The sequence below is a fragment of the Branchiostoma floridae genome, chromosome 1 (genome assembly GCF_000003815.2).
Source record: "Branchiostoma floridae strain S238N-H82 chromosome 1, Bfl_VNyyK, whole genome shotgun sequence".
Classification (NCBI taxonomy): domain Eukaryota; kingdom Metazoa; phylum Chordata; class Leptocardii; order Amphioxiformes; family Branchiostomatidae; genus Branchiostoma; species Branchiostoma floridae.
In genome coordinates this window covers 17,662,828-17,675,269 of record NC_049979.1, presented here as the reverse complement: position 1 = coordinate 17,675,269, position 12,442 = coordinate 17,662,828, and the positions used below count along the sequence as shown (strand labels likewise).

Below are 12,442 nucleotides of genomic sequence, written 5' to 3'. Positions count from 1 at the left end.
TGATCACAGCACCACTTAATGAAAAAGTCAAAACCTGTAAATCATTATGTCTCAGCTATCATCCTTCTAAAGCCTTATTGATGATGTGAAACAGAATGTTATGTAACATATATCAATTCTTATAGTTGAGATAGAATTTTAAACATGTCTTCCCTTCTCCGTAATAATTCTGCTTTTCCATTTTTATTTGATAGCTATGAAATCCAGCTGACCAAGACAGCTCGAAGAAAAGGCCTTGGGAAGTTCATGATGCAGATTTTACAGCTCCTGGCTAACAAGTAAGTTGGGCATAATTTGCAGATAACAATACTTGCAGTTTTGTTCACTACACAATATAAAACATTCTTCTTCTTTGTATGTAAATACTTTTAGATGTATGTGTATATTTACTATTTCTTTTTGCTATTCAGGGCCCAAATGCTGAAGGTGATGGTCACAGTCTTCAAAATGAACACAGAATCCAGGGACTTCTTCCTCAGGGCACTAAAGTCAGTATTGATCTGAAAGAGTCAGAGTAATAGTCGGCTTCATTCCACCCAGCCAATTTTATAATTACATACTTTGAAGAATCAACAAAAGCATGAATGTCTCTTAAGATTGGTGGAATTGAAGTTAAAATGTACTTCTATACTCCATATTTGTCATACTGAACAACGCAATCCTGTCTTACAACTGCAATTTGAGTTTTAGTCATCAACAATTATTTTAAGTGTGACTTTTGCTTTGTGATTGACAGGTTTGAGCTGGATGAAACAGACCCCGGACTGTGTGACCCCATGGAGGCAGATGAGTATTGCTATGAGATCCTCAGCAAGAAGACAGTTCTGGGAGTCAAGAAACAGCAGGAGGGTGACCAATGCTGCTCAGGCTCAGGCTGCTCACGCAACCAACCCCACTGATGACTACATGGTTCACATTTACACATCTGCCTCTGAATATTGACCAAACTATGCTTATCTCATCTTCTTTACTACAATGGAATGGAAAATGATACCCAACAAATGTTTTGCATATGTCTTCTGACCACTGATTGGTTTGATTTTGTAGACTAGCTGGTGCTGATGTTGTTTAAGGTATTGTGGCAGGTACATTATTATTTTTGTAGAGCATATGTAGATATATCAAGGGCATTCAACACTGAATTGTGTATACATGTATTGAGAATTGCAGAAACACATGCAGACATACCAAGACACCAAGAGAATACATCAATGCTTTACCCACAAGTAAATGTATATGTACTTAAAAAGTAGAATACTGTAAATGTATTTAAGTTCGCGGGGATTTAATTTCGCGGTAGCGGGAAAAAGGACTTTTCGCGGTGGATTTAAGTTCGCGGTAACACCATAGACTGCAATCTAATATCATAATAGAAAAACATTAATCCACCGTGAACATTTCTGCATTTACAGTATACATTACAGTTTGAAATTGTATTAACATTACATGAGGTGAAAAATTTTAGAATAAGTGGACCATTTATTTCTAACCTTTATCCTATCAAACCTGGGGACAGAAATCATGCTGAATAATGAATAAATTGTGGGTGTCAGCCCAACTACATACTTTCTTAGTCTTTTTCTTCCATAGCAATGTTGACTTTGTTTATATTAGAGTTTAGCCAAATTTTTAAAATTAGGTGCTGGCAATGAGAAATGTTCACAGATTTATTAGAATGCTGTAAAAAGAAGTTGATACACATCTTTTATTTTTTTATATAAAACTGGGGAAGGCTGCTAAGTCTTAAAATGAATGAAAAGCTGCATATCCAGTCAAAGCAGTAGAAAAGTAGAATCTTCTATATGCAGACTCATGCACCATGGCAGTGCCGTTTAAATTCATGTTGATGAATCTTCCAAAGCTGAATTGCAACATATTATAGAACAAATTACCTTCTCCAAGGTTGTTTTCAGTTGTGCTATGATGGAATGGCTGTTGACATATAACTCGAGAAGCTGTTGATGGATCCTCATATGTTAAGTAGATGAAGCTCAATTTATAATTTGACCTTTCAGCAGCTTCCCATGGTACTGCAGCAGGGCTTCTGAGTTTGACATTATTCTAATGTTCCAGAAGTGGTAATGGTTGTGCTAGCTCTTGGGCAGGGTATAAGTAATACAAATTTTGACCCTCTAGTGCCTCGTTTGGAACTGCTTTGGGCCGTTTTGTTGGAACGTAAGTTGAGTATCTAAAGCAAGGGTTGACGGCTTGTTTTTAAAACTAATATAATGATTAACAAAATTAGATGTATCTTATACCAATGTGCAGTTAATTTACAAAATTAATGATGAAAACATATAAATCCACAAGAAACTTTACAACCTACCGGTATATTTGAGGATTCCATCTATTCGTCAGTAGGGCTATGGATGTAAGGGCATGGGTCACTGTGTTCAATTATACAAATAATGATGTAGTGGAAATTTTATAGCTGCAGCATTTTGGCTTATTTGACTGTGGACAAGTCCAGGCCTCAAAATGATGGGCACATTCCTTAGGTTGAAGTACAGACTTGGACTATATGACATTTTCAAATCAAAATTTATTTCATGCTTTGCCATAGTAATTCTTGTGATAAAAGATACATATTTTAACCTATTGTAAAACCAACACCACCTTACATTTTACACATCATCCTCATCATTAGTTTACATCTGGTATAAACTATTGTTTACTACCCAACTGATGCACCTATCAGTGTACAACCACCCATAAGGACATAAACTAAAATTTGCACTGACCGATTATAAAGTGTGTAACACGAGGTGAAATCATAACCTTTGGGATTGTAGAAAGGTTGATGTTTGTATGGAACTCAATTTGCAATGTTCTTGTTCTTAACACTTTGGCTTAATTTGCTTCCCTTGTGTGGAATATCAATTCTATCCTTCCCATCTGTGTTTATTTACATTGACAGGTGCACAACAGGAATAAGTTCTGCTAAACTTCCACAACACACAAAACTTAAATATTACTCCTGCCATATTTTTTAGTGCTGAGGACAATACATCCCTTCCCACAGCAGTTGTTAACAGAAACCTATCATACCTGGAAGGTGTTGTCATCATGTAGACAAATAGCTGCATTTGAACAGAAGACACAAAATTGTACTTAAAAGAACAACACTCTTTGTGCCAATGGCAAGAAAGTATCAAAATCCAGCAACACCAAATGAGCTGTATAACTTGCAGGTAGAGATCTTAAACATCTACATGCTATATGGTTACTAAGGGTATCTGTATCACTTTTGCATGTTATCAGCAAGGATATAGGGAAGCTGCTTAGTCTTTGTCCTAAATTTTCTCTGTCCAGAAAAGCTGAGGAACTTACTTCAAACAATCTGTTCAAAATATTAGGCTTTTGCTTTGCCTATTTTTGATTGTTTTTCTGCACAGGAGTTGCCTTCAAACACAGCAGTGAGAACAGCAATACAATATGGCACAAGTTAAAACAATACTTCTTTCCAACATTCCAAACACCACAAACTCTTGAGGTAGACCAAAGCAGCTACCAGAAGGCATCAAATATAATGCAATAACTACCTGTTTATTTTAGTAATAGATTTGAATTTTTCATTACGGATGTACCAAGTAGCAATATGACCCACCAATCAAACTTCCAAAAAACTTTTCTTGAAGGAGAATTCTGAAGAAAACACACAAGCCACCTGTTTCCCTCTTGAAATAACTAATTTGGGCTATTCAGTGAGAGGAAAGCGTAATCCTGTACTAGTGTTTCCATAGATACCTTTCTGGCATTATCCTATGCAGGAGATTTATACACTGTTCACCATTTCTGCATTGAAATACAGTACTCTGCAGTAAGACCAGCCTTCATTTTTACCATGAGGGCAATTTCATTTCCCTGGCCACTTAACCACCACTTGTGTATAAGGAAGACAAGTAAAGTATTAAACAAATTCACAGCACACTTATACTTGCAGGGCTGATACAATAGAAGCATCACAACACCATGTGTCTGTTTCCATGTGTGGGACCTACATGTACACAAGTTCAACCTTAATCCTTAAGTGTAGAGGAAAGTACAGTGTTCTATTTCTGATTCCATTTCAATCTATAAAAGCATATCAAATGGAAGGACTACAGATGACAACTACTGTTTTCAATATTTCTATGTTACACTAACTACATTTTTTATCACAGTGCATTACACTCTCATTGACTTACATTGCCTTACAGTTGAAGACGTATACCATTGATATCATACTGGCATAAGACTGTGCCGAAGTGATTCTGCATGTAGTTAAGTGACTCTATGGCATGGTTAAATTTGAATTATCAGGTTTACATCTTGTCAGCAATTGCTTACATTTGGCTAAAACACCATCCTTCTTCATTGGACTACTGCAATTTATGCTATACCACAAACTATCCCAGAGTTCCTGAGGAGCAGCATGAGTCATGTAAAGTTCTTGTGGTGCAGAGGCAGCGTGACATGGCCCAAATCCTACTAAAACATCTTGATGATGGAGTCCCTGGCAGCGCCAACACCAATCCATCTCACTGGAAAAGGAAAAAAGATATCAATCGGTGTCTCATCTGATAAAAAATGTATTATCTATTTATTGGGTTTGGCTGTTCAGTGCACAAAGCCAGGGCTGACCAACTAGCATGTGTGTATTACAAAGCTGCTGACAAAGACAATACAAATGTTTATTGACAAGGATGGGATAGTGATCAATAACAATATTCTGAGATAAAAATATTGAAAGCAAAGCTATTCCTTAGCCTATTTCTACTTTTATCAAGCTTACATACACCATCTATAAGGAAGATTGACTAAGCGAGAATACTGACCTGGAACTCCTAGAACCTCTTCAATCTTCCTGACATACTTCTGTGCGTTCTCAGGCAGGTCATGGAAGCTGCGCAGGTTCTCAGTGTTTGTCTTCCACCCCGGCATGGTGCAGTACTCCACCTCCACCTGCTTCAGCATCTCCTGGTTAGCTGGAGGGGACAGAACAGTAGGAAACCTCAACAACAACCAACTGAAAAGTCATCACCAGGCAGAATGGCATGGACTCTCGTCTGTTTGCCTTAAAATTAAAGACCAATCAATCATTCCTGTTTTTAGCCACTAGTCCATTCAATAAAAATGTCCTAGAAGGCATCTAGCCATTCTAAAGCTGACCGAGCACAAAAAGAGTTTGTCTTTGAACACTATTAAATGTTACACAGGCTTAATGAAAGCTATTTATTTTGAATATGTTCTCACCTGGGAAGTTGGGAAGCTTTTTGCCATCCAGTTTGTAGGCAACACCAATCTTGAGTTCATCAAAGACATCCAGAATGTCCAGCTTGGTTAGCGCAATACTATGGGCACAACATCAAACATCTGTTAACACAGTCTTGTCAATCTGGCTCTTTTCTCAATCTTGTATATCACTGGGACATATGAACCAATCAAGGCTCTTCAACTTTCTCCATGATGAAAATAAAATTGGTATTTTTTTGGTGAAGTCATCAAATACAAATATGCACTACACCATCATTGTTCTTGACAGACTCAAATATTTCAGGTACCATACCTAACCCTTCCAGTTCTTCATTCTATCCCACAACATGCAGTTTAAGTAAATGTTTTACTATAACCAGCCTGCAGTGTTGATCAGACTGGGACTAGGTAAGGTAAGTGTTGATCATACTCACGCTGTGAAGCCATTTATCATGTCAGCATATTTCAACAGCACCAGGTCCAGCCAGCCACACCTTCTTTTCCTCTTGGTGGTCACGCCAAACTCATGGCCTCGTTCTTGTAGCAGCTCTCCTAGCTCCTACACACACAATGACAAAGCTGATATACATTTTTCTACTTTGTGAAAGCATTTGGGGTATGCAAAAAAAAAGTTTGGCTTTGCTTTGCAGGGAAATAGAAATAACAAACTAGAAAAGAGCAAATAAAAGTGAAGCACAAGTTCTTACATTGTTCAGCTCCGTTGGGAAGGCACCATCTCCTACCCTGGTGGTATAAGCCTTGGCCACACCATACACTTCTCCAATACATCTGGGAGGGATGCCCAGTCCTGTCAGCACTCCGCCCACCGTGCAGTTGGATGATGTCACGTAAGGATATGTTCCTACAGGACAATACACCACCAAGCATTGTCCAAACCTTCTTAAAAATGACATAACACCCTGGCAACAATCATGTCCAAGACATTGACATTATCAGATTCAGTAAGGTTATGAAAATTCAATTATCATGAATCTTGAGCAATCCTGTCTGTACCAAAGTCAATGTCCAGCATGGTTGCATTGGCTCCTTCCACAAGAAGTTTCTTTTGTGGGCCCTCTAGCTGTGTGTTCAGGAAGTGCACCACATCCTTCACCATGGGCCTGACCCTTTCTTTCAGGTCCTGCAGTTGTTCAAAAGATTGCATATCGTAGTTAGAAGATAGACATTATATTATATGTGACTGCAAACAATGTTCAACCAACAAAAATCAGAGGTATGGGACAAGAATGAACAAAAATGCAGTGATGGCACAGACTATTTCTTCACCTCATAACGCTTCAGCTCCTTATCAACGTCCACTTTAAGGTTTGGAAACATGCGCTCGTACTGCGTCACAAGCATCTTGAACCTGTGAACAGAAATACAACTGATTATCAAATTTACTTACCTGTATTAAGGTTCAAATCAAGTCATGACATAATTAAAATTCTATAGCAGGGTTCGAAATACTGGGTGCATGTGCACCCAGGTGCACCCAAAATTGGAGCTGTGCACCCAATTATTTTCTGTGGGTGCACCCAAATATTTTCTTAGGTTAATGTATGTAAAGATATCTACTATATGATGTATACTAGTATACATCATATTCTTGACATCTAAGCATTTGATAGATAATAAAAATATCTGTCATGGTACTTGTTTAAGAATTTGATATTAGATTATTACTTTAAATCAAATTTAAAAAGTTTAATTTAAGTGGTGCACCCAAAATTTTTTGGGTGCACCCAATTTTTTAAGCTGGGTGCACCATTGCACCTAATCCCAAAAATGAATTTCGAGTCCTGTATAGCCTCAAGAAAGAATGAAGTTTTATATCTTTTCTATTTTCTTCATGTAAAAGGCTAGCCACTTTTACCTGTCTGAGAAGACCTTGAAGTCAGCAAGCAAGTCACAGACCCTGAGACCACTGCGTGCTGCCTGTGGACATGGGGAATAGTGGTAATGAGGTTGTAGTTCTACTACCATGGTCAAAATATCAGAGGATAAATCATAGTACAATGGTGTGAAAAAAGGACATAGATCTACAGTTGTTTGAATTCAAAGTCTGAACAATGAAGATGCCAACAAACATTCCTACCTTGGAAGAGTATGTTGGACCAATGCCTTTCTTGGTAGTGCCAAGGCTGTAGGAAACAAAGAGGAGTAATCAGTGACAGGATAACAGGTGTTGTCTTCTATCTAATATGTGAGTTTAATCTCAGACCAGTAGTTACTTCATTTAATCACCTTTTCCCTCCTTTCTCCAGCTCTTGAAGTCCATCCACAGCTTGGTGGAAGTCAAAAACTGAAAATACACAATGTTGTATCATATTAGAAGCAAGGAAGGCACATACAGTGAACATGAACAAACCTACGCTACTTTTTGAGTAGTACAGAACTACACAATTCATTATGTTCCATTGTTTACAAGTATGATATATTGTATCATTAATGAATATAAGTATATCTTTAAAGAAATGGAATGTCGGCTTACCAAGGTGAGCCCTGTCAGAGATGATGAGACGGTCCTGCCAGTCTATCAGTCCTGGAGGAACAACAGGAAAGTAACGATGTCAAAATATCAGTCAGTATATTTGGATCTCCCTCCCCCTCCCCCACAATTAAATACAATTGGTATCAAATTCTGTACACTATCTACATATAAAGATAAAGGCTAGGTGAGCATAGGAAAATCATGTTTCTTGTATAGTAAAGTAAAGTAAAATTAGACATGAAATCTTACATCAATAATTCCTTTGATGTTTAGGTAGTACAACACAGTCATGAAAATGTAGATCCAGTGTTAACTGTTTGTTCTTGAATGCTTTATCTATCGATTTTTTCTAGAAAAAGTTTCACAATGGCTAAAGCAGAATTTGCTGATCATGAAAGTAAATCTTGCTTGGCCTCAAGTTAATAAATACAGTGTAGCACATGAACATGTTACATGGTAGTATGAAATATTTTGAATATGAAATGTCAAAATATTGTGGTATCAAATGTAGAAAGGCATAAGCCAAAGTCTTTTTCACACCCACACAAACACACAGCTCAAAGGTCACCAGCTCTCAGAAACATACAGGGCAGCTGCAGCGGAACATCAATCATGACATATTCCACTGACAAGTTACAAGCTGTGTGATAAGATGACACCTAACAGTTCAGTGACTGGGGAAGAATTTATCCCATGCTTTTCACAACATTGGAGTCTCATTGCTTGTTATGTGCTTAAAAGTTTGCCCCAATACTAATACATGTTATAACTCAGACATCAATCAGGCATAAGTCGAATGAAACTGAATAGTCTTAATATTCTTACTATCATAGAAATTTAGCACTACTAAAACTAAGGTTTCTAAACTTACTAAGTAGATCTCTGAATTTAATTTGGAGGACTGCAGAAAACTTAGCTAGATACAAACACAGTTGTAAAATGGAATGCAAAAAAAAGATGACATGAAAAAATATACAATAATATGGTAGACCTATGAACCAGTTTGCCCTTGCTGGCAAGGACATAGAAGCCATATTATTGGAACATGTTATGATCTACTTCTTGACAACTATTTTAGTCCAGAATGTGCTGTGTACCAATATGACAGAGATTGGAATAGTTTCAACAGCTGTTGGGCAAATATCCTTTGTTACGTCTTAGAGCAATGGTAAGGAAGAGGCCTGATACTAAGTAAGAGTATGACTAAAATAAGATATCTTCACAGGAATATAAGACACAGCATATTTAACAGCAGAACAATGAAGAACATGGAAGTAAAAAAACACATACAATTTCGTCTACAACTGTAGGACGTTTGTATCCTAACCCTAAAACTACAGGATGACCCCTGTATAAACAAATTGGTTGTCTCACCTTTGGCCTCATTTTTCCCAGCCTCTTCAAACAGTCCTGGAAGATGAATTACCACCCCATTTCCTGATGGAGTTAAAAGTGGTGGTGATTAAATCACATTCACATACAAAGGAATTTGTTAAAATTGTTAATGTCATTGGTATAACAGGCATAACCCTGAAAATAAACTTCAGCATAATTTTGTTTATTAGCATAATTGGCACAGAATACTTTTGTAGCTTTAACATGGCTACAAATATTAAGGACAGTAAATGTGGTTTCAATTGTATAAGAATTGATGTATCATTTCATACATCAACTATCTAACTTTACCCTCAAGTACAACAAACCTTATTTGATTTCAAAAATTATACTTTTATAAATCATAGTGACAGTCTGAGAAATGATTGTGAAATATTCACATATCCAATAGCAAATAACAAAATAAAATGTCTTTTGCATTGATATTTCAAATATGTATGTGTAAAATCAGAGAATCACCATAGTGTTATTTGATTTTGAAAAGCAAAATGGCCACCCCCCTGGAAATGTGGCATGTTTTCATTGGTTCCGTATGGAAATTAAAACCTTGAGTGACGTCAGAGGGATCTCAAATATAGCTGTGTCGGAATGGCTGACAGGAGTGAAAGGATTTGTGGCTGACATACAGGGTCATGGCTGACATACAGGGTCATGTGCAATAAACCAGCCAGCTTAACTGATGACCCAAATACAAACTGGAAGATTTTAATGTTACTGTTCAATTTTGCTGTGAATATGGGCACAAATACACAAATGCAATCCTGACAGCAATCTATACTTAGACTAACATTACAGACTGAAGTACTGTAGTCATTACAGCACAGATGCTATTCCCTTTTGATACTCTTGTATAATTGACATAACTGTGCCTTAACTGTTCACTGAAAGACATTCCAAAATACTCATTGCATACCAAATACTGTATCTACTTAGTACAACATAAGATGATCCATCAGTCTTCTCGTAGCATAGTATACAGAACATTTCCTGTTGTTCTTCTTTTCTACTCACCTATAACTGAAATAGCTTTATCGTTGATGATTCCACTGGGTAGCAGGTGGAAGTCATACTCAGTTCCCTCCACAACTACAGTATGGCCAGCATTGTTACCACCCTGAAACAATAGAATTTAGGCATCCTGACTGATTCCTGAGTGTGTGGATGTGTTGGCTCGATAATTGAAGCACAGAAACAATGTGCTTTGCCAATACATTGACAACTGAGCAGTATCTTTGTATACAGAACAGAATTTACCCCAATATGCATGTATTGCTCTAAGTTGTATGCATGTCTGTCTTGCATTTGTTTTCTTCAAGCAGAGGATGGGCCGCGGAGTAGTCGTAGGGATTTTTACCGGCTCGCTCCCATCACCTATGCCTCAAAATTGAACAGATCAAGCCTTTAAGTGTAATCACTCTAAATCTCTAACACATTACAGCCAATTTGTAACTAGGTGAAAGTTTGTGGCAGGAGTTTGGTGTTTCTACCCACGCGACTGTATAAGCTTCCAGTCTGACAATAGCAAGTGAATGCGTGTACAGAAATGCACTTGCAAGTCTGTTTTCTGCTCCATCATTTTCACCATAGCTCACAGAGTAATTCTTAAGAACCATTCAATGTTCTGATGTCTCTAAAAATATTCATTATCACGTGAACAAAGTCATTATGATGCACTGTCAAACTTGTGGAAAGGCAGTGGCGAGGGCAGTATGGGGCCATCACGGACCAGTGTACTGGATGGGCATAATCCTGTGCAATAAAGCGATTTGCAAAACAATTTTTAATTCTACACAGGGCGGCGTACCAAAGACATATTTTGAAAGGAGAGCCCAGCCCTGTTATGTTTTGAGGCAGAGGTGAGGGGAGCAAGCCAGGAAAAATCTTGGCCACTACTATCTCTGTGACCCAACTTCTGCTTGAAGAATACTGTAAATGCAGAAACTTTCAAGTGATTCAATGTTCGCGGTTTTCGCGGTGGCCGCTTCACTGCAAACTTAAAACCACTGCAAACATTTTTCAATGACAGTAAGAGACTACAGTGCATGGTGCTACCGTGAACTTAAAACCACTACTACCGCGAAATTAAATCCTCAGGAACTTAAACACTTCCAGTTGTCCTGATTAGTTGTCTGTCTTGTGTTTGTAGTTACAGCAACCTCCTTGGTTACAGTTGGCTTGATCATCTGTTCTTTCTTTCTTCTGTACTAGTAGATGTATTTCTGTGTGTAGACTAGTGTATATGGTATTTATTTATTAATATCATACGTCTAACCCCCACAGGCTGGGGAACAACAGACGTTAAACCGGAGAATGAGTGAGTGAGTGATACTGCATAGATACCACGATGCAATGCGTGCCATCTCCACCATAGAAAGGTAAAAAAAACATATGGATTGTTTCCCTTCCTTAACATCTATATCTGTCTACTTTAATGCTACCTACACATCACATCTGGGTTGTTTTGGGTGACCCAAATAGAGCCATACAGATGGTCAGGTTTCGTGTTATGCAAACACATACTGAGATACACTAGAACATGACAATTATGCATGGCTTTCATAACAAACGTCAAAGATGGGAGGGGGGCACTAACTGCCGTACTCTTTGACTCAGTTTGAGGTTACACTGATTTCAAAATCACAAGCACGGTTCGCAGTTTCCGTTCACACGCAGGGTGATAGACTGGAGGGGTAAAGACGCATGAAGACCCTAAATATAGCTCTAATGTCCAATTATCACATGAAGAGATTTAATCAAACGTTGATCGACTTTTTCTTCTGATGACTCTCAGAGCCGGACCGCTGGCATAATGCCATGCGAACATACAGGAAATGTTCCTGGATAGGTCATGCCACGTGATATGTAAGTTTGGAGCAGTAAATCGTACTTCACAACTGTATCGATCTCTAGTTATTAAGTTTTAGCGCCATAAATTTTCTGGCCCTCCCCTCCCCTCGTCCCCACGCCTCACCTGACATCTACAGACAACATCGGCGTCCGTCCCCAGCATGTCCACGACCTTCCCCTTGCCTTCGTCCCCCCACTGTGCGCCCAGAACCACGGTGACTTTGTTGCCATGATACCGTAATCGTTTCTCGAGTGGTCCGTCCTCAGTAGGGTCGGAATGGTCGCCGTTTGCCGTACGAGGCGGCGCGATGTTGCCGCGGTTTTCCGCCATCTTCTGTCGTTTTCGCGGGTTTCGAATTCCCGACCGGGTCGCGCATGCGCTATGTGCAACACCCAGGATGCACCTGAACTTTCCCGCAACTTTTCAAATCCACTTCTAGTGAGTTCACAGTATGCAATCAGCTCAATATA

General features: G+C 38.5%; 2 protein-coding genes across 2 annotated transcripts in view; one reads left to right on the top strand and one right to left on the bottom strand.

Annotated features, from left to right (window-relative positions):
* LOC118411483 (N-alpha-acetyltransferase 40-like) overlaps positions 1–1,565 on the top strand; it is a gene marked incomplete in the record, with an annotated part of 3,538 nt that extends 1,973 nt beyond the window's left edge. The window contains 3 exon segments of the mRNA XM_035813774.1: positions 195–278; positions 411–488; positions 737–1,565. Of these exon segments, the coding sequence (XP_035669667.1) occupies positions 195–278; positions 411–488; positions 737–899 (325 nt within the window).
* Positions 1,566–2,522: 957 nt separating this feature from the next.
* LOC118411471 (adenylosuccinate synthetase isozyme 1 B-like) lies at positions 2,523–12,350 on the bottom strand. Its single transcript, XM_035813755.1, has 14 exons — positions 12,096–12,350; positions 10,136–10,238; positions 9,104–9,166; positions 7,730–7,780; positions 7,483–7,540; positions 7,334–7,379; positions 7,112–7,173; positions 6,523–6,604; positions 6,250–6,376; positions 5,943–6,097; positions 5,670–5,794; positions 5,236–5,333; positions 4,818–4,967; positions 2,523–4,523 (listed from the first exon to the last, which is right to left on the bottom strand). Exons 1-14 carry the CDS (start codon positions 12,300–12,302, stop codon positions 4,471–4,473), a joined length of 1,380 nt encoding a protein of 459 aa, XP_035669648.1. The 5' UTR covers positions 12,303–12,350; the 3' UTR covers positions 2,523–4,470.
* Positions 12,351–12,442: the final 92 nt, after the last annotated feature.